Here is a 23,782-nt window from a genome sequence, read left to right as displayed (position 1 = left end):
CCACCCCAAACTGCCTGGGAGCACTAAATCCCTCAGACTGCTAGGCTAAGCATTATACACACTCTGGTAGCTCTCTCAATTCAATTCAATTTAAAGGCTTTTCAGGCAGAGGACACATGTTTACATTGCCAAAGCAAGTGAAATAGATAATAAAGAAAAGTGAAATAAAAAATGTAGAGTAAACATTACACTCACAACAGTTCCAAAATAATAAAGACATTTCAAACGTCATATTATGTCTATATACAGTTTGTAATGATGTGCAAATAGTTAAAGTACAAAAGGGAAAATGAATAAACACAAATATAGGTTGTATTTACAATGGTGTTTGTTCTTCACTCTCTCTCCCCCTCTCTGCTTTGTTCTGCCTCACTCTTTATTGGCCTACTCTTGCTCACACCACCACCAAACAACACACACACACACACACACACACACACACACACACACACACACACACACGGCTCCACCGTGACATAAAACACTTTGTAGACGTTATGCTCTGTGTGTTTGTCTTTTCTGTCTCTTTATCACTGCGTTGCTCCTCTTACTCCTGTGAAGATATTTCCTCTCCTTTTATGGCTATCTGCTCCTCTCGTTTTATAACTCTCTCTCTCTCTCTTTCTAATCTATTCTCTCTTTCTCTAACTCTCTCTCTTTCTAATCTATTCTCTAACTCTCTCTCTCTGTAATCTATTCTCTCTTTCTCTAACTCTCTCTAATCTATTCTCTCTTTCTCTAACTCTCTCTCCCCCTCTCTATTTCTCTCTTTCTCTAACTCTCTCTCTCTCTCTCTATTTCTCTCTTTCTAATCTATTCTCTCTTTATGCTCTCTCTCTTTATGCTCTCTCTCTCTCTTTATGCTCTCTCTCTCTTTATGCTCTCTATATCTTTATGCTCTCTATCTCTTATGCTCTCTCTCTCCCTTTATGCTCTCTATCTCTCTCTATCTCTCTTTATGCTCTCTATCTCTCTTCATGCTCTCTATCTCTCTTTATGCTCTCTATCTCTCTTCATGCTCTCTATCTCTCTTTATGCTCTCTATCTCTCTTTATGCTCTCTATCTCTCTCGCTGATATTGACTGCTTGTCGATTGGTTTCCATTGAGTTTCCATCCACACCTCTCACACTAACAATGACGGCTGAGAGTCAGGGACAGGAAAAGGAGTGTGGGGGAGAGGGGGATAAAGAGAGAGAGAGTGGAAAGAGTGTGACAGAAAGAAAAGAGGCTGCTTTTATATAATAGCAGTCTTGATACGTACAGCTGAAGTGTGATGTCTTTGTGAGAATAGTACAGGCAGTTTGGTTCTTATCAGGGCTGAAAGCAAAGAAAGGATGGAGGAGTGGGATAAAAAGGAGAAGAAAGAGAAGGAAGTGAAGGAAAAGAAAGGACAGAATAAAGGTGTGAGGTGGTTATGTGGTATATGAGTGAGAAAGAGGCAGAAGTAAATCAACTTCCCCTTCTGAAATGATATTTTCTCCGCTTCTAACAATTGCTATTGTTTTTCATTGACAGCTGGACTTAAAACAGACAGATGAAAACAGCAAACATATTTTAAGTGCGAGAACTAGTGTGCTCTCGCTGGAAATAGAAGACATTTGAGAGAAAACAGCGTCAACGGCGTCTACGGCATCATAGCATGTCAAATTGGAAAGCAAGTCTATTTTTCTTGCGTCTACACAGAGCAATCTGGTAAAAGCAAATAAATTGCGTGGGTCGTTTGTAGAAATGGAATTAGAGGAATCGTTATGTCTTCCCTATGCTAAGTAGACTAAAGATGTAGTTTAAAATGTATATGGCTATAAGCTAAGCTTTATCAGTCAAATAGGCTACATATTTGAAAATACTTGCAGCCTTCCTGTGTTGATTTCAATCAAAGGCATATAGCATAGTCAGGCTACAACTGGAAAACTAGAGGACTCGGATTTCAATAGAGAATACTGTTTATGTATAAGAACGAGACGGTTGTTTATAAGCAACTCTGCTTTATTAGCTATAACATCCTTGTGAGCAAAGCAACAACAGTTTAGCACGGGCTCCCGTAAGGAACTCACAACAGTAATGCTGGGGGGCCCACATAGCGAACAAACACCACTGTTTATTATGGATTTTCATGGCAACGTTGGCATATACAGTGTATATGAATTGACACTGGCTACTCTGGGGTCTCTCCATGTGATTTTGGCTTTAGAGTAGTGAGCACATCCATTTTTCATACTGATCCCCCATGGGACTAGAGGTCGACCGATTATGATTTTTCAACGCCGATACGATACCTATTATTGGAGGACCAAAAAAAGCCGATACCGATTAATCTGACTATTTTTAAAATGTATTTGTAATAATGACAATTACAACAATACTGAATTAACACTTATTTTAACATACCTTAAGGGAACATTTTGACATTTGCCATATGGTTAGTGAGAAAGTCCACATTGCAAATGTACAGTCCCTTACTAGACGTCCGACAACGTTTCTAAAATTCGTGGACGGCGTCGGGCCGTGCAGCAGGGCCGGACCTTCCAGGAAGTCATCAAACGAACTCTCTCGGACATTCGCTTTCCGTTTTATAAATTGTTCCAATTTTGGTCATTTTTCCGCTCTCCCGGTAAATCCCACAAGAGGGCGAATGGAATCATATTGCAAATGAACAAAACATCACCAATCACGACGTGGCCTAATCTCCTAAGCGGAAAATATTTTGAAGACGAAACATGATGAGCATAGGTTTGGCATAATGGGCAGTTGGCCCCGAACAAGATGGCGTCTAAGCCTCAAAGGTTTTTGAGTTATGGCCATTTTGGGATTAAATGAAAATGAAAATAGAGCAATAATTTTTCCACTTCACGTCAAAGTAAATTAACCTACGGTGTCAATAAAAAAAGAACCATCCATTTATCTAGCGTAATTTAAGAGAAATCGGACAATGTCAAATTGGTGATGTTCAAAGAAAGGTGTTTTTTTTAAAGTTACAGATCCAGTTGCAGCGTGTTCAGACGAATCTTTTTGAATTGTGTTTCCGAGCTATGCGAGATTTCTGTGATTTTCTGAAATAACACACACTCATTCAACCCTCTGTAAATAAGTCAGCTCTTAACATTCAGACTTAAAACTCAATATTCTATAAGTGCCTACCCCAAGGAGGATATGTGTTCACTTTCAGCTTCCTGTGTAAACCGGAAGTGCCTTAAAATGGTGTCATAGGTGCTGTTTCGAATGGTTAAAAAGGTCTGATCTTTTCAAAACTTCATATGTGTTATTAGGCAACCCTCATGAACTGTAAATCAGTCATTTCTCCCAACAGATGTCAAAGAAAAGCTGTCTCACACACACACACACACACACACACACACACACACACACACACACACAAGGATGGAGTGACAAAGTGCGGTGCTTAAAGACACACAGAGCCTCCATAATCTCTAGGCTGTCCCGAGTTCAACGAGATGCCCCGCTTGACCGTAGTTCGCTCGGTCTAAGCACAGTGACCATGAGAAAAAGTAGGCCCAAAATGAAGCCCGGCCCTAAATGTCATTTGCTTTTGGGTGACAGTGAGAGAACCGTTAGGGTGAGAAGCACAATTCGACCTCAGGTACGTTCCTGAGGTCCTCCCGATCTGTGCAAGCCTAACCTTGACCATATAGCATTAACCCTTAACAGTTAAAAGAAGATGTTTACATCAAACAGTTTTCACTGACTTCTCTCCCCATAGGAATACATTGCCTGCACCCCCAAATTCAACCTGAAGCCTATGTGGGTTATGAATGCCGTATGAACCTGTCTTCGATGACAATCCATCAGGCCACTATGAGGTCTATCTGTGTTGATTCTAAGCTTCCTGAAGCAACTGGAAGTGATTAAATTCACCCTAAAATTCATTTTGCCTTTTGGACATGGTTCACTGACTTTTAGGTTTGTAAACCGACTTCCATTGATCGTGCATGGCAAATGGACATAACATCCTGATTTGGCACTTTCAAATCTTTCATATTGCATTTGGACATTTCTTATGGCATTTGGCCAACAAAAAAAGTGACTTTTGACTTCCTATGAAATCATATTGCAAATGGACAAAACATATGCCCTATGGACAAGTTTTTAAAAAATTATGATAATCAAATATGACAAAAGTATGTTCATATAGTTCTTATACATGTGTAATTGACAAAAAAATCAAAAGAATTTCGTAAAACGGTCCAGAAAGCACTTTTTTTAAGGGGGTGATAAGTTTTTGAAAAAATGTTAAATTTTTCAAAATGTTACTCTTGGGTCTTGACTTGTGTTACATTTGCAATATGAAAAATCACGGTGGAGCGCACTCGCCATCTGTTGGATTTTTGGAGTGTTACACTTGGAATTTGCCATATGGCATATTGAGTGGTATTGGACACCGTGTATATGTTTCATATAGTGCCAATGACTTCCCATTCATTTTTGTCCATTTCAGGGGGGTGTTCCCTTACTTAATATAATACATCAATAAAATCAATTTAGCCTCAAATAAATAATGAAACATGTTAAATTTGGTTTAGATAATGCAAATAATGTTGGAGAAGAAAGTAAAAGTGCAATATGTGCCATGTAAAAAAGCTAATGTTTAAGTTCCTTGCTCAGAACATGAGAACATATGAAAGCTGGTGGTTCCTTTTATCACGAGTCTTCAATATTCCCAGGTAAGAAGTTTTAGGTTGTAGTTATTATAGTATTTATAGGACTATTTCTCTCTATACCATTTGTATTTCATATACCTTAGACTGACTATTGGATGTTCTTATAGGCACTTTAGTATTGCCAGTGTAACAGTATAGCTTCCGTCCCTCTCCTCGCCCGTACCTGGGCTCGAACCAGGAACACATCGACAACAGCCACCCTCGAAGCATCGTTACCCATCGCTCCACAAAAGCCGCGGCCCTTGCAGGGCAAGGGAAACAACTACTCCAAGTCTCAAGGCGAGTGACGTCAATGATCGAAGCGCTATTAGCGCGCACCCCGCTAACTAGCTAGCCATTTCATATCGGTTACACCAGCCTAATCTCGGGAGTTGATAGGCTTGAAGTCATAAACTGCTCAATGCTTGAAGCATTGCGAAGAGCTGCTGGCAAAACGCACGAAAGTGCTGTTTGAATGAATGTTTACGAGCCTGCTGATGCCTACCATCGCTCACTCAGACTGCTCTATCAAATATCAAAACATAGACTTAATTATAACATAATAACACACAGAAATACGAGCCTTTGGTCATTAATATGGTAGAATCCGGAAACAAAACATTTATACTTTCATTGAAATACGGAACTGTTCCGTATTTTATCTAACGGGTGGCATCCCTAAGTCTAAATATTGCTGTTACATTGTACAACCTTCAATGTTATGCCTTAATTATGTACAATTCTGGCAAATTAATTACGGTCTTTGTTAGGAATAAATGGACTTCACACAGTTCACAACGGGCCAGGTGACCCAAACTGCTGCATATACCCTGAGAAGTGACACAATTTCCCAAATTATAAGAAATTCATGTTCGCAGGCAATATCAACTAAATATGCAGGTTTAAAAATATATACTTGTGTATTGATTTTAAAGAAAGTCATTGATATTTATGGTTAGGTTTGGTGCAACGGCAGTGCTAAATCATAGGCTGTGATTCGATGAGAAATTAACAGGCACTGCATCGATTATATGAAACTCAGGACACGCTAGATAAACTAGTAATATCATCAACCATGTGTAGTTAACTAGTGATTATGTGAAGATTGATTGTTTTTGCTAAGTTTAATGCTAGCTAGCAACTTACCTTGTATTCTTGCTGCCCTCGCGTAACAGGTTGTCAGCCTGCCACGCAGGCTCCTCGTGGAGTGCAATGTAAGGCAGGTGGTTAGAGCGTTGGACTAGTAACCGGAAGGTTGCAAAAACAAAATCTGTCGTTCTGCCCCTGAACAAGGCAGTTAACCCACCGTTCCTAGGCCATCATTGAAAATAAGAATGTGTTCTTAACTAACTTGCCTAGTTAAAGGTGTAAACATTATTATTATTATTTTTTAAATCGGCCAAATTGGTGTCCAAAAATACTGATTTCCGATTGTTATGAAAACTTAAAATCGGCCATTCCGATTAATCTGTCGACCTCTACTATGGACCCTGGTTGAAAGCAGTGCACTATAGTGTGAATAGGGTTTCACTTCAGGTAGACACTCACCATGATATCTGACGGTCTTGCGTGGTATTGGGTTCCAGTTGAGACTCAACGACTTCTCCCAACCAATCAGAAGAAGCAACATCAGGACCTTAGCCTCACCCATGGCTCCGATAGAGTCTCAGCGAGGCCGTTGATTCGCTGGTTGATGTTGAGTGACAGTGGAGATAGACAGTGTGGGAACAGCCTCTGGCAGCCTGCCAAAGACAGATAAAAAATAAAGTAAGTTAAAGCGTCATGAACAACAACCACTATGTCTCCCCAGCCGAGCAGCAGGACGACATTCACAAACGGTTTTAAATACCTCTATGGACCGTAAAGAAAATCACACTGAAAAACTATCACCCTCAGGCACTTAAGGAAATCATGAATGTCAAAGATATAATGGAATAAGTGGATATATGGAGACTTAAATAACCTGACCTAGTGAGATATACATGGTGGAGGCTTAATCAAGCTAGTCGTCTTCATTACTTTCTTATGTTATTTTCTCTGGCACCAAAAGTTAAAGTGTTGATAGGGTACAGAATGTGGTCGGACCATCACATAATTGGCATATATATTACTCTTACAGAATTTCCATGTGGGAGAGGATATTGGAAATGTCATCAAAGCCTACAGGATGACTTTAACTAGGACAAAATAATTTATAACAGATTTTTTTCCGACATAACAAAGGTACAGCAAATCCCCTTATTGTACGGGACACTTTTAAATATGCCATTAGAGGCCATGCAATTCAGTACTCATCTATAAAACAAAAGCAATTCAGATCAAAAGAGTCCATATTAACAAAGGAAATTGAAGAACTAGCAGTACAGATAGATTTCAATAAAACTGTACCATAGGAGGCACAGAATAAGATAGGAAATGGAGGAACTTATTCAAGAAAGATCCAGTGTAATATATTATAAAAATAAAGTGAACTGGATGGAATATGGGGAAAAATAAACCAAATTATTTTTCAATCTTCAACATAGAAATGCTTTGTAACTAGTTTTATTGAAACTTGTTACAAATGATGGAGTCACTCACGATTCACCAAACAATACTTTGAAAGAGGAAGTAAAGTACTTTAAGAATATGTTTTTGTTTCAGTCTCCTCCATCTCCACTAACTGAAGCTAATTGTATGTATTTTTCCCCTATTAATAATGTAAAATTAACATCAGTACAGAAAGACACATGTGAAGGCCAAATTACAGAGGAGGAACTTCTTGATGCAATTAAAGCCTTTATGTCTGGGAAAACCAAACTTTTTTTGATATACTCAGAGGACCATTATTAGTATGTTTTAACCACGCCTATATAAACTGTAGATTATCCGACACGCAACAGGAAGGTCTGATTTCATTATTACTGAAACAGGATCCAAGTGGTATATATAAAGATCCAGTCCATTTAAAAAAATGGAGGCCTCTTACACTTCAGTGTTGTGATGCACAAATTCTAGCTAAATGCTTGGCACATAGAATTTAAAATATTTTGGCAGATAATATTCAACCTAATCAGACAGGTGTTTTTTACATGGACGGTACATTGTAGATAATATAAGACAAGTACTGGAAACAATAGAACACTATGAAATATCGGGGAAACCAGGCCTAGTTTTCATAGCTGACATTGAAAAGGCTTTTGATAAAGTACGACAGGAGTTTATATATAAATTCCTGGAATATACATCTTAGATAGTTTTAAACTGTCAAGAGGAGTAAAACAAGGTTGTTCACTATCGGCATATCTATTTATTATGGCCATCGAAATGTTAGCTGTTAAAATTAGATCCAACAATAATAACAAGGGATTAGAAATCCGTGACTTAAAAACAAAGGTGTCATTCTACGCTGATGATTCATGTTTTCTTTTAAAAGTACAATTAGAATCCCTCCACTGCCTCATAGAGAATCTAGATACTTTTGCTAACCTCTCTGAATTAAAGCCAAATGATGATTAAGTGTACTATATTACGTATGTGGATATACTCGGTATACATATCCCGAAAGAAAAAAATGATCTCACTCCAATACATTTTAATAGAAAGTTAGCAAAAATAGATACGATCTTGCTACCATGGAAAGGAAAACACCTGTCTATTTGTGGAAAAATCACCCTGATTAACTCATCAGTCATATCACAGTTTACCTATTGGCTTATGGTTTTGCCTACACCTAGTGACTTGATTTCTAAATTATATGAACAAAAAATATTCCATTTTACTTGTAATGGCAAGTCAGACAAAATGAAAAGGGCCTATTTATATAATGAATATGAATTCGGAGGGCAGAAAATATGAAATATTAACGCATTAGACCTCTCACTAAAGGCATCAGTCATAGAAAAGTTATACCTAAATCCAAAATGGTTAGTAAGAATGTCTCACCCTATGTTCAAGAATGGCCTTTTCCCCTTTATTCAGATAACTGCTCACTTTCGTTATTTGAGAATGAAATAATCTCCAAAATATAGTTATTTTTTAAACAAGCCTTAGAAAGTTGGTTGTAATTTCAGTTTAATCCACCTTAAAAACAGAACAAATAAAACAACAAATATTGTGGTTTAACCTCAAATATACTAATTGATAAAAAAAACATATTTTTCAATATTAAAAAAAAGGTATAATCTTTGTTATTGATATCATAAATAGGACTGGTGAAGTTATGTCACACATGCAGCTAACAGACTTATGGAAATGTCTGCTCTATCCAAAATTACAACCAACTAATTGCAGCATAACCACAAAAATAGAAGAGGCAAGTGGAAGAGGGGAAAGTAAGGAACATGTCTGTCGGACCTGCTTTAAAGACCAAAAATGGTTATAGAAAATTGTGACAAATAAAAATATTTACCAGCTTCATTGAAGGACCAAACAATTGACAGCTGTGCCATATAAATTGCAAAATCGCTGGGAAGATTTTTTCAATGTACCGATTCCATGGCACATGGTTTATGAATTGACACACAAGACGATGTTGGATTGTAAATTTCGAATTTTTCAATTTAAATTATTATACAAAATTCTTGCAACCAATAGAATGTTATATATATATATGGGGTAGAGGTTGACCGATTAATCGGAATGGCCGATTAATTAGGGACGATTTCAAGTTTTCATAACAATCGAAAATCGGTATTTTTGGACACCGATTTTTTTTTACACCTTTATTTAGCCTTTTGCGTGTAGGGGGCAGTATTTTCGTTTTTGGCTAAAAAAACGTACCCATTTGAAACTGCCTATTTCTCAGCCCCGGAAACTAGAATATGCATATAATTGTCAGATTAGGATAGAAAACACTCTAAAGTTTCCAAAACTGTACAAATATTGTCTGTGAGTATAACAGAACTGATATTGCAGGCGAAAACCTGAGGAAAATCCAATCAGGAAGTGCCTCTTATTTTGAAACCTCTCTGTTCCTATGCATTCCTATCCTCCATTTAAAGGGATATCAACCAGATTCCTTTTTCTATGGCTTCCCTAAGGTGTCAACAGTCGTTAGACATGGTTTCAGGCTTTTATTTAGAAAAATGAACGTGAAAGATCACATTGCGTAAGTGGATAGGTGGGGGCTCTCAGAGTGAGTTTTGCGCTACAGAGTAAAGCGGCCATTGTTTCTCCCGGTGTTACTGAAAAACTTACACACCCGGTTGATATATTATCGAATATATATTTTAAAAACAACGTGAGGATTGATTATAAAAATGTTTGACATGTTTCTGTGGACATTATGGATATTATTTGGAATATACGTCTGCGTTGTCGTGACCACTCTTTCCTGTGGATTTCTGAACATAACGCGACAAACAAACAGAGGTATTTTGGGTATAAAAATAATCTTTATGGAACAAAAGGGACATTTGTTGTGTAACTGGGAGTCTCGTGAGTGAAAACATCCGAAGATCATCAAAGGAAAACGATTAATTTAATTGCTTTTCTGATTTTCGTGACCTAGCTACTTAATGCTTAGTGTACATAATGTTATGTTGTGCTTTCGATAAATTTACACAAACGCTTGGATTGCTTTCACTGTAAAGCATAATTTCAAAATCTGAGACGACAGGTGGATTAACAAAAGGCTAAACTGTGTTTTGCAATATAGCACTTGTCATTTCATGAATATGAATATTTTTTAGTAATATTATTTGACTGTGGCACAATGCTATTCAGCGGTTGCTGACTAAAATAATTCCGCTAACGGGATGGGTAGCAGGCAAGTCAGTTAAGAACATATTCTTATTTTCAATGATGGCCTAGGAACGGTGGGTTAACTGCCTTGTTCAGGGGCAGAACGACAGATTTTTACCTTGTCAGCTCGGGGATTCAATCTTGCAACCTTACAGTTAACTAGTCCAATGCTCTAACCACCTACCTCTCATTGCACTCCACGAGGAGCGTGCCTGTTACGCGAATGCAGTAAGAAGCCAAGGTAAGTTGCTAGCTAGCATTAAACTTACCTTATAAAAAACAATAAATCAATCATTCATAATCACTAGTTAACTACACATGGTTGATGATATTACTAGTTTATCTAGCGTGTCCTGCGTTCCATATAATCGATGCGGTGCGCATTCGCGGAAAAAGGACTGTCGTTGCTCCAACGTGTACCATGAACTTTCTTAAAATCAATACACAAGTATATATTTTTAAACCTGCATATTTAGTTAATATTGCCTGCTAAAATGAATTTCTTTTAACTAGGTAAATTGTGTCACTTCTCTTGCAACAGAGTCAGGGTATATGCAGCAGTTTGGGCCGCCTGGCTCGTTGCAAACTGTGTGAAGACTATTTCTTCCTAACAAAGACAGCCAACTTCGCCAAACGGGGGATTTAATTAAAACATTTTTTTTTTTTTACCTTTATTTAACTAGGCAAGTCAGTTAAGAACAAATTCTTATTTTCAAAGACGGCCTAGGAACAGTGGGTTAACTGCCTGTTCAGGGGCAGAACGACAGATTTGTACCTTGTCAGCTCGGGGATTTGAACTTGCAACCTTCCGGTTACTAGTCCAACACTCTAACGCTCTAGCACTAGGCTACCCTGCCGCCCCAACAAAAGCGCATTTGCGAAAAAAGCACAATCGTTGCACGACTGTACCTAACCATAAACATCAATGCCTTTCTTAAAATTAATACACAGAAGTATATATTTTTAAACCTGCATATTTAGCTAAAAGAAATCCAGGTTAGCAGGCAATATTAACCAGGTGAAATTGTGTCACTTCTCTTGCATTCATTGCACGCAGATTCAGGGTATATGCAACAGTTTGGGCCGCCTGGCTTGTTGTGAACTAATTTGCCAGAATTTTACATAATTATGTCATAACATTGAAGGTTGTACAATGTAACAGCAATATTTAGACTTAGGGATGCCACCCATTAGATAAAATACGTAACAGTTCCGTATTTCACTGAAAGAATAAACGTTTTGTTTTCTAAATGATAGTTTCCGGATTCGACCATATTACTGACCAAAGGCTCGTATTTCTGTGTGTTATTATGTTATAATTAAGTCTATGATTTGATATTTGATAGAGCAGTCTGAGTGAGCGATGGTAGGCAGCAGCAGGCTCGTAAGCATTCATTCAAACAGCACTTTCGTGCGTTTTGCCAGCAGCTCTTCGCAATGCTTCAAGCATTGAGCTGTTTATGACTTCAAGCCTATCAACTCCTGAGAATAGGCTGGTGTAACCAATGTGAAATGGCTAGCTAGTTAGTGGGGTGCGCGCTAATAACGTTTCAAACGTCACTTGCTCTGAGACTTGGAGTAGTTGTTCCCCTTGCTCTGCAAGGGCCGTGGCTTTTGTGGAGCGATGGGTAACGATGCTTCGAGGGTGGCTGTTGTCGATGTGTTCCTGGTTCGAGCCCAGGTAGGGGCGAGGAGAGGGACAGAAGCTATACTGTTACACTGGCAATACTAAAGTGCCTATAAGAACATCCAATAGTCAGTCTAAGGTATATGAAATACAAATGGTATAGAGAGAAATAGTCCTATAAATACTATATTAACTACAACCTAAAACTTCTTACCTGGGAATATTGAAGACTCATGTTAAAAGGAACCACCAGCTTTCATATGTTCTAATGTTCTGAGCAAGGAACTTAAACATGAGCTTTTTTACATGGCACATATTGCACTTTTACTTTCTTCTCCAACACTTTGTTTTTGCATTATTTAAACCAAATTGAACATGTTTCATTTTATATTTGAGGCTAAATGTATTTTTATTGATGTATTGATTTTATTGATGTTAAGTCAAAATAAGTGTTCACTCAGTATTGTTGTAATTGTCATTATTACAAATAAATAAAAATAGCTGATTAATCGGTATCGGCTTTTTTTTGGGTCCTCCAATAATCGGTATCGGCATTGTAAAATCATAATCGGTCGACCTCTAATATGGGGGACACAATCTTCACAGCCCTGTAGATTTTGCTGTGAGGAGGCAGAGTCATTAGATCATTTATTTTGGTCCTGTCCATATGTAGCTTGATTTTGGTCACAGGTCCAGGAATGGCTGAAGAATTGCAACATTTACCTAGAACTAACGCTGAAAATAGCAATACTGGGTGACTTGAAAAGTCATAGTTAATCGATTATTAATATAAGAATTATTTTAGCAAAATTGTTTCTTTAATTTACAATCTGTAGAAACTAGGAGAATAGAAAGGTTTTAGAAATCCAAAATGGATGGTGTTAAGAGATAGATGGGAGGGGTTGAATGGAGCTGAAGGGTGGGACTAATAACAATAAGATAACAAATGTTGTCAAGATCGTTGGAAGCATACTCGGACCAACGTGCAGCATGATCTGGGTTCCACATCTTTTATTAGAAATAAGTGAACCACACAACAAACAATAAAGACTAAACGAAACGTGATGACAATGGAGTGCTACCATGCAACTACACATAAACAATATCCCACAAAACACAGGTGGAAAGAAGATCCCTAAATATGACCCCCAATTAGAGACAACGATTACCAGCTGCCTCTAATTGGGAATCATACAAAATCACCAACAAAGACAAAACAAAACTAGAACCCCACATAGAAATAATAAACTAGACTAACCCCCAGTCACGCCCTGACCTACTCTACCATAGAAAATAAGGGATCTCTATGGTCAGGACGTGACAGTACCCCCTCAAGTTGCGGACTCCGGCCGCAAAACGGGAGGGTTAGGGGGGGTGTCTAGTGTCGGAGTCTGTAAAATGTAAATAGGCTCAGAACTTTTGTGAAATAGCACAGTTACAAATAGAAATCAAACTGGATGGACAGAAATAGAGGAAGGACTAAAAACAAACTAAATATAACTATTGTAAAATAAATTGTCTGTAAAATGTGGATAGTATGTATAAACTGAAGGAAGAAGCCTAAGTGTTATTGTTTATTAGTTTACTCCAATTGGGGGAGGGGTGGTAGGGTTTGTGGGGAATATTAAAGGAAAATAAATCAATCAATCAATAAGAAAAATAAACATCTTATCAGAGTTCTGTCAAGCCAATTCAAAGACAGTTATTACATTGAAACACCAGGTAGCAAAGTTAATGTGTGTTGGCAGCCCATCAACCAGACACAGAAAATGAATGTCAAAGCAAGGACAATTCAACACACAATGTAGTGGATGATAATTCTCCTAAATGGTTATGTCAAACAACAAACTTGTTTTGTCTTTGACAGGCGATGCTAACAGCAGCCTGTTTTAATAATGGAGGTTAACAATACAAACATTACCACAGACGCAGTTTGAAAACACTCAAAATGCAACAGGAGGACACTATAAAACGTATCCCACTTTCCCTCCTTCTGTGGAATCGTCATTCCACACCTGCTGGTGTCCATCAGAGAGCCAAATCAACACTTTGATGCTGTTTGCTGATTTGAGAAGGTTGACTTCTAAATGTGCATAAATGTCAAGTTGTGTTTACTCTTGGAGATGGATGAAAAATGTCTGTCGGGCGCCGATGCATTTCATTGCTCGATATAAGTCAGCCCCAAATGTTACGTGAATTTTAAATGTCTGCTTTAATGGGCAGACTTTGTGTCCAGTTTGCCATTCAGGAGACGGGGGTGTGAATTTAGATGCAAAGCCTGTACAGCACATTCTGCACCCAATCTGACTTCTATTGATTTAGTTTTTGGGAAAGAAAGAGCAGCCGCACAGAGAAAGTCCAAGATGATCTAAATGTGCTTTAAATGACTGGACTTAGTGGAGGGCCGGGATAAAACTATTTGATGACTTACAGCTCACAGTTCTGACTTCAGCTTTTATTGGATCGATGGAGAGGCCTTTGGCTTAGGGTTGAGTAGAGGAAGAGAGGGGGAGGAAGGAATGGCGAGAGAGAGAGAGAGAGAGAGAGAGAGAGAGAGGAAATAGAGAAAGAGAGCCTGTGTGTTTAGAAACATGGAGGGTGTCTGGAACCAGCAGCGAAAGGCTTCACATTATCTCCCAAGCTGCTGAGTGTCCTCAAATCTCAAATGGCATTCTCTCCTCTTTTTTTCACTCTTTCTGCTGAGAGATAAGACATTGACTGAGTGAGCATCCTGGAGGTCGGATTAAGAGGACTAGCCCTGTGTAAACATACTGTAGCTGGGGGAGGTGAGGGTAGAGAGATGGGCGAGGGTGGACTCAGGGTGTCTCTCCTCAAAAGCCTATAGCAGATTCCAACTTATTTGCAAAACATGTCTGTCATGACTGTAGCTATTTCCCAGACAGACAGGCAGGCAGGCAGGCAGACAGGCAAGCAGACAGGGAGGCAGACAGCAGGATTGTGTTGAATTCAGAATTGAATTGAGAATGCCTGAAATTCCAATTCAATTCTTGAATTTGAATTGAACTAGTAAACAGGATACAGAATTGCAATTGGAATTTTAATTAAAGGAAATATAATTGAATTCAGTGAATTGAAATGAAATTCAAACGCCTCTTCTATTCTATATTATGTGTAGTCTAATCAAATATACATCTTGTACATAAAACATCCAACACGTCATTATATACATGTATATAAAATACTGTTGACACATCTGATTTTCATGAAAAAATCTTTAAATAAATTATCAAGGAAAACAAAACCTGAATGTGAATATTATAGGTTATTATATTTCATTAATCTCAAACATTTAGTTAAATATGGGGGAAATACTGCATTTTCTAGAATGCGTTAGTTTAACCCTCAAGTTGACCCTAAAACCTTCAAAAATAAGCCAAACAAATGAAATGGTTGGTGAAAATATAATTGGTCATTCTAAGCACTAAGGCTAAAAGAGTTAATGAACACAGTTTCCAGAGAAAAGTTCTATATTTGTTGGTATCTGGAAGTACTACCAGTGAGATTCAATGAAACTCTCATGTTCTATGACTAAGTGGAATTTATTTGAAATGCACGGAATAAATTATACTTCCTGTCACGCAAATTCAAAACAGGCAGAGAGGCAGACAGGCAGGCAGGCAGGCAGGCAGGCAGGCCTCCTGGCTGTATCCAATCACCTTTTTTAATGATTGGTGGTGGGGACTTGTTTTCACTGGGCTGCCTAATGACGTTCAACAAATTAGAAACGACACGGCAGGCTAATAATATCAGTCAGTGTTCCGACAATCACTAGCTAATTAGTCTGACGTTGAGAGAGAAAAAAGGCACATGTTCTGACTCTGCTGCTTCAGCCAAGTCACCCAGGGGGAAAACACACCGATGTTTCTTCCGATGGGGATGGATGGATGTTCGGGAAAGGATTAGGATTAGGAAAGAGGGGCGCCTAGGATAGGAAGTGAGCTGAGCGGAATCTCCATTCTTAAGTGTTTTTAATCTCTCTGGTCAACCTCTGTCCTTCTCATGCCCTCACTTCCTGTTCATCGCTTCCTCCTTTCTCGCTTCTCATCGCTGATGACGAGGTATCGTGACCTTTGAACCCATGATCTTTCCAGAAGTCACAGATGTCTAGGCAGAGAGAGGTCACTGACTGTGACGTGCCACTACATTAGAGTAGAGCAGGCCACGCCGGACGGATGTACAAAGAACCACACCTTCCCCCTTGTCTCTCCAACCCCAAAACAAATACATCTATACAGCAGCACACTGTCAAAGCGCTTGTTTCTGCCTTTCTCTCTCTCTCCCTCCCTGCCCTTCTCTCTCCCTCCCTGCCCTTCTCCCACCCTCCCTCCCTCCCTGCCCTTCTCCCTCCCTCCCTCCCTCCCTCCCTCCCTCTCTCTCTCTGCCCTTCTCCCTCCCTGCCCTCCCCTTCTCTCTCCCTCCCTCCCTCCCTGCCCTTCTCTCTCACTCACTCTCTGTCCTACTCTCTCCCTACCCTTCCCTCCCTCCCTGCCCTTCTCTCTCTCTCCCTCCCTGCCCTTCTCTCCCCCTCCTTCCCTCCCTGACCTTCTCTCTCCCTCCCTCCCTGCCCTTCTCTCCCCTCCTTCCCTGCCCTTCTCTATCTCTCCCTCCCTGCCCTTCTCCCTCCCTCTCTCCCTCCCTCCCTCCCTTCCTGCCCTTCTCTCTCCCTCACTCTCTGTCCTACTCTCTCCATCCATCCCTCCCTGCCCTTCTCTCTCCCTGCCTCCCTCCCTCCCTAGCAGAGGTGTATCAACTTGAGCACAAACACACATGGATTCAAGTACACACACACACACACACACACACACACACCCACCCACCCACCCACCCACCCACCCACCAGAGGGCTGCGTGTGAGTAGAGCCCTCCAGACAGCAAGCAGGAAGTGAGGGTCATGACCTGCCGTGGTGCACTGCTTTATTCTGACCTGCTAGGCTGGCACATGAACAGTCCTCCTTGACCCAGCTCTGACACTGTTTGTCCTGAACAAAGCATCAGCTGATGGCTGAGTGTACTTGTGTGTGTGTGTGTGTGTGTGAGAGATAGTGTTGAAGACAAAGTGAGCGTGGGTGTTAAAGAGCTGTATCTACCAGACAGCATGAAATACTGTGTCCTTGGATGTGTGTGTGTGTGTATGCGTTTGTATGTGACGTACAGGCAGATTATGCAGAGTTTGTATGAGAGCAGGCTTAGATGAAAGCGTGATAATGAAAGGGGGTTTGATCAGCTGCAGGCTGGGCGTGTGTGTGTCTCATGGGAGGAGAGCATCCATCCCCACAAGCCACAGACACACACACACTTCCTGCCAACATCTCAATGTATCGCTCATGTCCCCATACTGTCACTACAGTACCTGTACACAAGCCCACTCATCTCTACGACATCATGTACGGTCTAGTTAACTGACCAGGGCTGGGGCCAATTCTATTTCTTTATTCAGACAGTTCAGGGGATGAATTGAAATTCAATCCACGACCTGAATGTTGCCAATTATTTTTCAATGTGGACATTCTCATTCGTGAAATACATGTAATCCAACCCTAATGACCAGTCAACAATCGAAAACGATGTAAGAAACCACAGCCTTGTCCCCTACCAGACATAAGGTATATCACTATATACAGTTGAAGTTTGAAGTTTACATACACCTCAACAAAATACATTTAAACTCAGTTTTTCACAATTCCTGACATTTAATCCTAGTAAAAATTCCCTGTTTTAGGTCAGTTACGATCACCACTTTGTTTAAAGAATGTGAAATGTCAGAATAATTCAGCATTTATTTATTTCATCACATTCCCAGTGGGTCAGAAGTCTACATACACTCAATTAGTATTTGGTAGCATTGTCTTTAAATTGTTGAACTTTGGTCAAATGTTTCAGGTAGCCTACCACAAGCTTCCCACAATAAGTTGGGGGACTTTTTGCCCATTCCTCCTGACAGAGCTGGTGTAACTGAATCAGGTTTGTAGGCCTCCTTGCTCGCAGATGCTTTTTCAGTTCTGCCCACAAATTATCTATGGGATTGAGGTCAGGGCTTTGTGATGGCCACTCCAATACCTTCACTTTGTTGTCCTTAAGCCATTTTGCCACAACTTTGGAAGTATGTTTGCGGTCATTGTCCATTTGGAAGACTCATTTGCGACCAAGCTTTCACTTCCTGACTGCTGTCTTGAGATGTTGCTTCAATACATCCACATCATTTTCCTACCTCATGATGCCATCTATTTTGTGAAGTGCACTAGTCCCTCCTGCAGCAAAGCACCCCCACAACATGATGCTGCCACCCCCGTGCTTCACGGTTGGGATGGTGTTCTTCGGCTTGCAAGCCTCCCCCTTTTCCTCCAAACATAACGATGGTCATTATGACCAAACAATTCTATTTTTGTTTCATCAGACCAGAGGACATTTCTCCAAAAAGTACAATCTTTGTCCCCATGTGCAGTTGCAAACCTTAGTCTGGCTTTTTTTATGGTGGTTTTGGAGCAGTGGCCTCTTCTTTGCTGAGTGGCCTTTCAGGTTATGTCGATATAGGACTTGTTCTACTGTGGATATAGATAATTTTGTACATGTTTCCTCCAGCATCTTCACAAGGTCCTTTGCTGTTGTTCTGGGATTGATTTGCACTTTTCTCACCAAAGTACGTTCATCTCTAGGAGACAGAATGCGTCTCCTTCCTGAGCGGCATGACGGTTGCGTGGTCCCATGGTGTTTATACTTGTGTACTATTGTTTGTACAGATGAACGTGGTAACTTCAGGCGTTTGGAAATTGCTCCTAAGGATGAACCAGACTTGTGGAGGTCAACCATTTTTTCCAAGGTCTTGGCTGATTTCTTTTGATTTTCCCATGATGTCAAGCAAAGAGGCACTGAGTTTGAAGGTAGGCCTTGAAAAACATCCACAGGTACACCTCCAATTGACTCAAATGATGTCAATTAGCCTATCAGAAGCTTCTAAAGCCATGACATCATTGACATCATCAGCTATGATCAGTCATTGACATTGTCAGCCATGACATCATTCTGGATTTTTCCAAGCTGTTTAAAGGCACAGTCAACTTAGTGAATGTAAACTTCTGACTCACTGGAATTGTGACACAGTGAATTATAAGTGAAATAATTTGTCTGTAAACAGTTGTTGGAAAAATGACTTGTCATGCACAAAGTAGATGTCCTAACCGACTTGCCAAAGCTATAGTTTGTTAACAAGAAATTTGTGGAGTGGTTGAAAAACTAGTTTTAATGACTCCAACCTAAGTGTATGTAAACTTCCGACTTCAACTGTAGCTAGCCTAGCTACTGTACTTCAGATCAGTGTCCCCAGGCCCTCATCCTCCTAGGAATCCTCCGGGGACTGTCTGCTACAGTAGAGGCCCCCCCTCCCCTGGTGGTGGGGGGGGCTCTACTGTAGCAGACAATCCCCGGAGATGGCCCACCACTACCCAGCCCTCCAGGGCTCTCCATGCCTCAGTGCTCCAGCCATCCTGCGGCCATAATAATAATACCTTGATCAAGGCCTTGATCTGTTCCATCAGGCCAACGGCTGGCCGTCATTAGAGCTGAAATGGATCAAACCACCCTGTGACCAGAGCACAGCTCAGCTCATTTCAATCACACAGGAGTTAACCAGACTACTAGAAATCCATCTGGCTCAGAGTGGATAGCTCTTTGATACACAGACACACTCTCTGTCTGTCTTGCTCACACAACCTGTCTCTGTCTGTCTCTCTGTCTGTTTCGCTCACACAACCTGTCTCTGTCTGTCTCTCTGTCTGTCTCGCTCACACAACCTGTCTCTGTCTGTCTCTATCTGTTTCTCTCACACATACTGTCTCTGTCTGTTTCTCTCACACATACTGTCTCTGTCTGTCTGTCTCTATCTGTTTCTCTCACACATACTGTCTCTGTCTGTCTATATCTGTTTCTCTCACACATACTGTCTCTATCTGTTTCTCTCACACATACTGTCTCTGTCTGTCTCTATCTGTTTCTCTCACACATACTGTCTCTGTCTGTCTCTATCTGTTTCTCTCACACATACTGTCTCTGTCTGTCTATATCTGTTTCTCTCACACATACTGTCTCTATCTGTTTCTCTCACACATACTGTCTCTGTCTGTCTCTATCTGTTTCTCTCACACATACTGTCTCTGTCTGTCTATATCTGTTTCTCTCACACATACTGTCTCTATCTGTTTCTCTCACACATACTGTCTCTGTCTGTCTCGATCTGTTTCTCTCACACATACTGTCTCTATCTGTTTCTCTCACACATACTGTCTCTATCTGTTTCTCTCACACATACTGTCTCTGTCTGTCTCTATCTGTTTCTCTCACACATACTGTCTCTATCTGTTTCTCTCACACATAATGTCTCTGTCTGTCTCTATCTGTTTCTCTCACACATACTGTCTCTATCTGTTTCTCTCACACATAATCTGTTTCTCTAACTGTTTCTCTATCTATTTCTCTCACATACTGTCTCTGTCTGTCTCTATCTGTTTCTCTCATACATACTGTCTCTAACTGTTTCTCTCACACATACTGTCTCTGTCTGTCTCTCTCTATCTCTCACACATATCTGTCTGTCTCTATCTGTTTCTCTCACATTGTCTCTGTCTGTCTCTATCTGTTTCTCTCACACATACTGTCTCTGTCTGTCTACTGTCTCTGTCTGTCTATCTATTTCTCTCACACATACTGTCTCTGTCTGTCTCTATCTGTTTCTCTCACATAATGTCTCTAACTGTTTCTCACACATACTGTCTCTGTCTGTCTCTGTATGTTTCTCTCACACATACGGTCTCTGTCTGTCTCTATCTGTTTCTCTCACACATACTGTCTCTGTCTGTCTATCTATTTCTCTCACATACTGTCTCTGTCTGTCTCTATCTGTTTCTCTCACACATAATGTCTCTAACTGTTTCTGTCTGTCTGTCTCTATCTGTTTTTCTCTCACACATACGGTCTCTGTCTGTCTCTATCTGTTTCTCTCACACATACTGTCTCTGTCTGTCTCTATCTGTTTCTCTCACACATACTGTCTCTGTCTGTTTCTCTCACACATACTGTCTCTGTCTGTCTATCTATTTCTCTCACACATACTGTCTCTGTCTGTCTCTATCTGTTTCTCTCACACATAATGTCTCTAACTGTTTCTCTCACACATACTGTCTCTGTCTGTCTCTGTATGTTTCTCTCACACATACGGTCTCTGTCTGTCTCTATCTGTTTCTCTCACACATACTGTCTCTGTCTGTCTCTCTCTCACACATACTGTCTCTGTCTGTCTCTATCTGTTTCTCTCACACATACTGTCTCTGTCTGTGTCTCTCACACATACTGTCTCTGTCTGTCTCTATCTGTTTCTCTCACACATACTGTCTCTATCTGTTTCTCTCACACATACTGTCTCTGTCTGTCTCTATCTGTTTCTCTCACACATACTGTCTCTGTCTGTTTCTCTCACACATACTGTCTCTATCTGTTTCTCTCACACATACTGTCTCTGTCTGTCTCTATCTGTTTCTCTCACACATACTGTCTCTGTCTGTCTATCTATTTCTCTCACACATACTGTCTCTGTCTGTCTCTATCTGTTTCTCTCACACATACTGTTTCTGTCTGTTTCTCTCACACATACTGTCTCTATCTGTTTCTCTCACACATACTGTCTCTGTCTGTCTCTATCTGTTTCTCTCACACATACTGTCTCTGTCTGTTTCTCTCACACATACTGTCTCTGTCTGTCTATCTATTTCTCTCACACATACTGTCTCTGTCTGTCTCTGTCTGTTTCTCTCACACATACTGTCTCTGTCTGTCTCTATCTGTTTCTCTCACACATACTGTCTCTGTCTGTTTCTCTCACACATACTGTCTCTATCTGTTTCTCTCACACATACTGTCTCTGTCTGTCTCTATCTGTTTCTCTCACACATACTGTCTCTGTCTGTTTCTCTCACACATACTGTCTCTGTCTGTCTCTATCTGTCACACATACTGTCTCTGTCTGTCATCTGTTTCTCTCACATACTGTCTCTGTCTGTTTCTCTCACACTGTGTCTCTATCTGTGTCTCTCACACATACTGTCTCTGTCTCTATCTGTTTCTCTCACACATACTGTCTCTGTCTGTCTCTATCTGTTTCTCTCACACATAATGTCTCTGTTTCTGTCTCTATCTGTCTGTCTCTGTATGTTTCACACATACTGTCTCTGTCTGTCTCTATCTGTTTCTCTCACACATACTGTCTCTGTCTGTCTCTATCTGTTTCTCTCACACATACTGTCTCTGTCTGTCTCTATCTGTTTCTCTCACACATACTGTCTCTGTCTGTTCTCTCACACATACTGTCTCTGTCTGTCTCTATCTGTTTCTCTCACACATACTGTCTCTGTCTGTTTCTCTCACACATACTGTCTCTGTCTGTCTCTATCTGTTTCTCTCACACATACTGTCTCTGTCTGTCTATCTATTTCTCTCACACATACTGTCTCTGTCTGTCTCTATCTGTTTCTCTCACACATACTGTCTCTGTCTGTTTCTCTCACACATACTGTCTCTATCTGTGTCTCTCACACATAATGTCTCTGTCTGTCTATCTGTTTCTCTCACACATACTGTCTCTGTCTGTCTCTATCTGTTTCTCTCACACATAATGTCTCTAACTGTTTCTCTCACACATACTGTCTCTGTCTGTCTCTATCTGTTTCTCTCACACATACTGTCTCTGTCTGTGTCTCTCACACATACTGTCTCTGTCTGTCTCTATCTGTTTCTCTCACACATACTGTCTCTATCTGTTTCTCTCACACATACTGTCTCTATCTGTTTCTCTCACACATACTGTCTCTGTCTGTCTCTATCTGTGTCTCTCACACATACTGTCTCTGTCTGTCTCTATCTGTGTCTCTCACACATACTGTCTCTGTCTGTCTCTATCTGTTTCTCTCACACATACTGTCTCTATCTGTTTCTCTCACACATACTGTCTCTGTCTGTCTCTATCTGTGTCTCTCACACATAATGTCTCTGTCTGTCTATCTGTTTCTCTCACACATACTGTCTCTGTCTGTCTCTATCTGTTTCTCTCACACATACTGTCTCTGTCTGTCTCTATCTGTTTCTCTCACACATAATGTCTCTAACTGTTTCTCTCACACATACTGTCTCTGTCTGTCTCTGTCTGTTTCTCTCACACATACTGTCTCTGTCTGTCTCTATCTGTTTCTCTCACACATACTGTCTCTGTCTGTTTCTCTCACACATACTGTCTCTATCTGTTTCTCTCACACATACTGTCTCTGTCTGTCTCTATCTGTTTCTCTCACACATACTGTCTCTGTCTGTTTCTCTCACACATACTGTCTCTGTCTGTCTATCTATTTCTCTCACACATACTGTCTCTGTCTGTCTCTATCTGTTTCTCTCACACATACTGTCTCTGTCTGTTTCTCTCACACATACTGTCTCTATCTGTGTCTCTCATCTGTCTATGTCTCACACATACTGTCTCTGTCTGTCTCTATCTGTTTCTCTCACACATAATGTCTGTCTCTCTGTCTGTCTCTATCTGTTTCTCTCTCACACATACTGTCTCTGTCTGTGTCTCTCATACTGTCTCTGTCTGTCTCTATCTGTTTCTCTCACACATACTGTCTCTGTCTGTCTCTGTCTGTTTCTCTCACACATACGGTCTCTGTCTGTCTCTATCTGTTTCTCTCACACATACTGTCTCTGTCTGTCTCTGTATGT

At 40.3% G+C, this 23,782-nt stretch overlaps 1 protein-coding gene across 3 annotated transcripts in view; it reads right to left on the bottom strand.

Annotated features, from left to right (window-relative positions):
- The window catches only part of LOC115140230 (semaphorin-4C-like), a 138,801-nt gene that overhangs the window by 51,176 nt on the left and 63,843 nt on the right, over window positions 1-23,782 (bottom strand). For all 3 annotated transcript variants that reach the window (XM_029678458.2, XM_029678459.2, XM_029678461.2), the window contains exon 2: window positions 6,205-6,398. In XM_029678458.2, the coding sequence (XP_029534318.1) occupies window positions 6,205-6,307 (103 nt within the window). In that variant the 5' untranslated portion in view covers window positions 6,308-6,398. The remainder of the gene's footprint in view (window positions 1-6,204; window positions 6,399-23,782) is intronic.

The sequence above is a fragment of the Oncorhynchus nerka genome, linkage group LG13, assembly GCF_034236695.1.
Source record: "Oncorhynchus nerka isolate Pitt River linkage group LG13, Oner_Uvic_2.0, whole genome shotgun sequence".
In the NCBI taxonomy this organism is placed as follows: domain Eukaryota; kingdom Metazoa; phylum Chordata; class Actinopteri; order Salmoniformes; family Salmonidae; genus Oncorhynchus; species Oncorhynchus nerka.
This window is presented reverse-complemented; position numbering and strand designations above follow the sequence as displayed.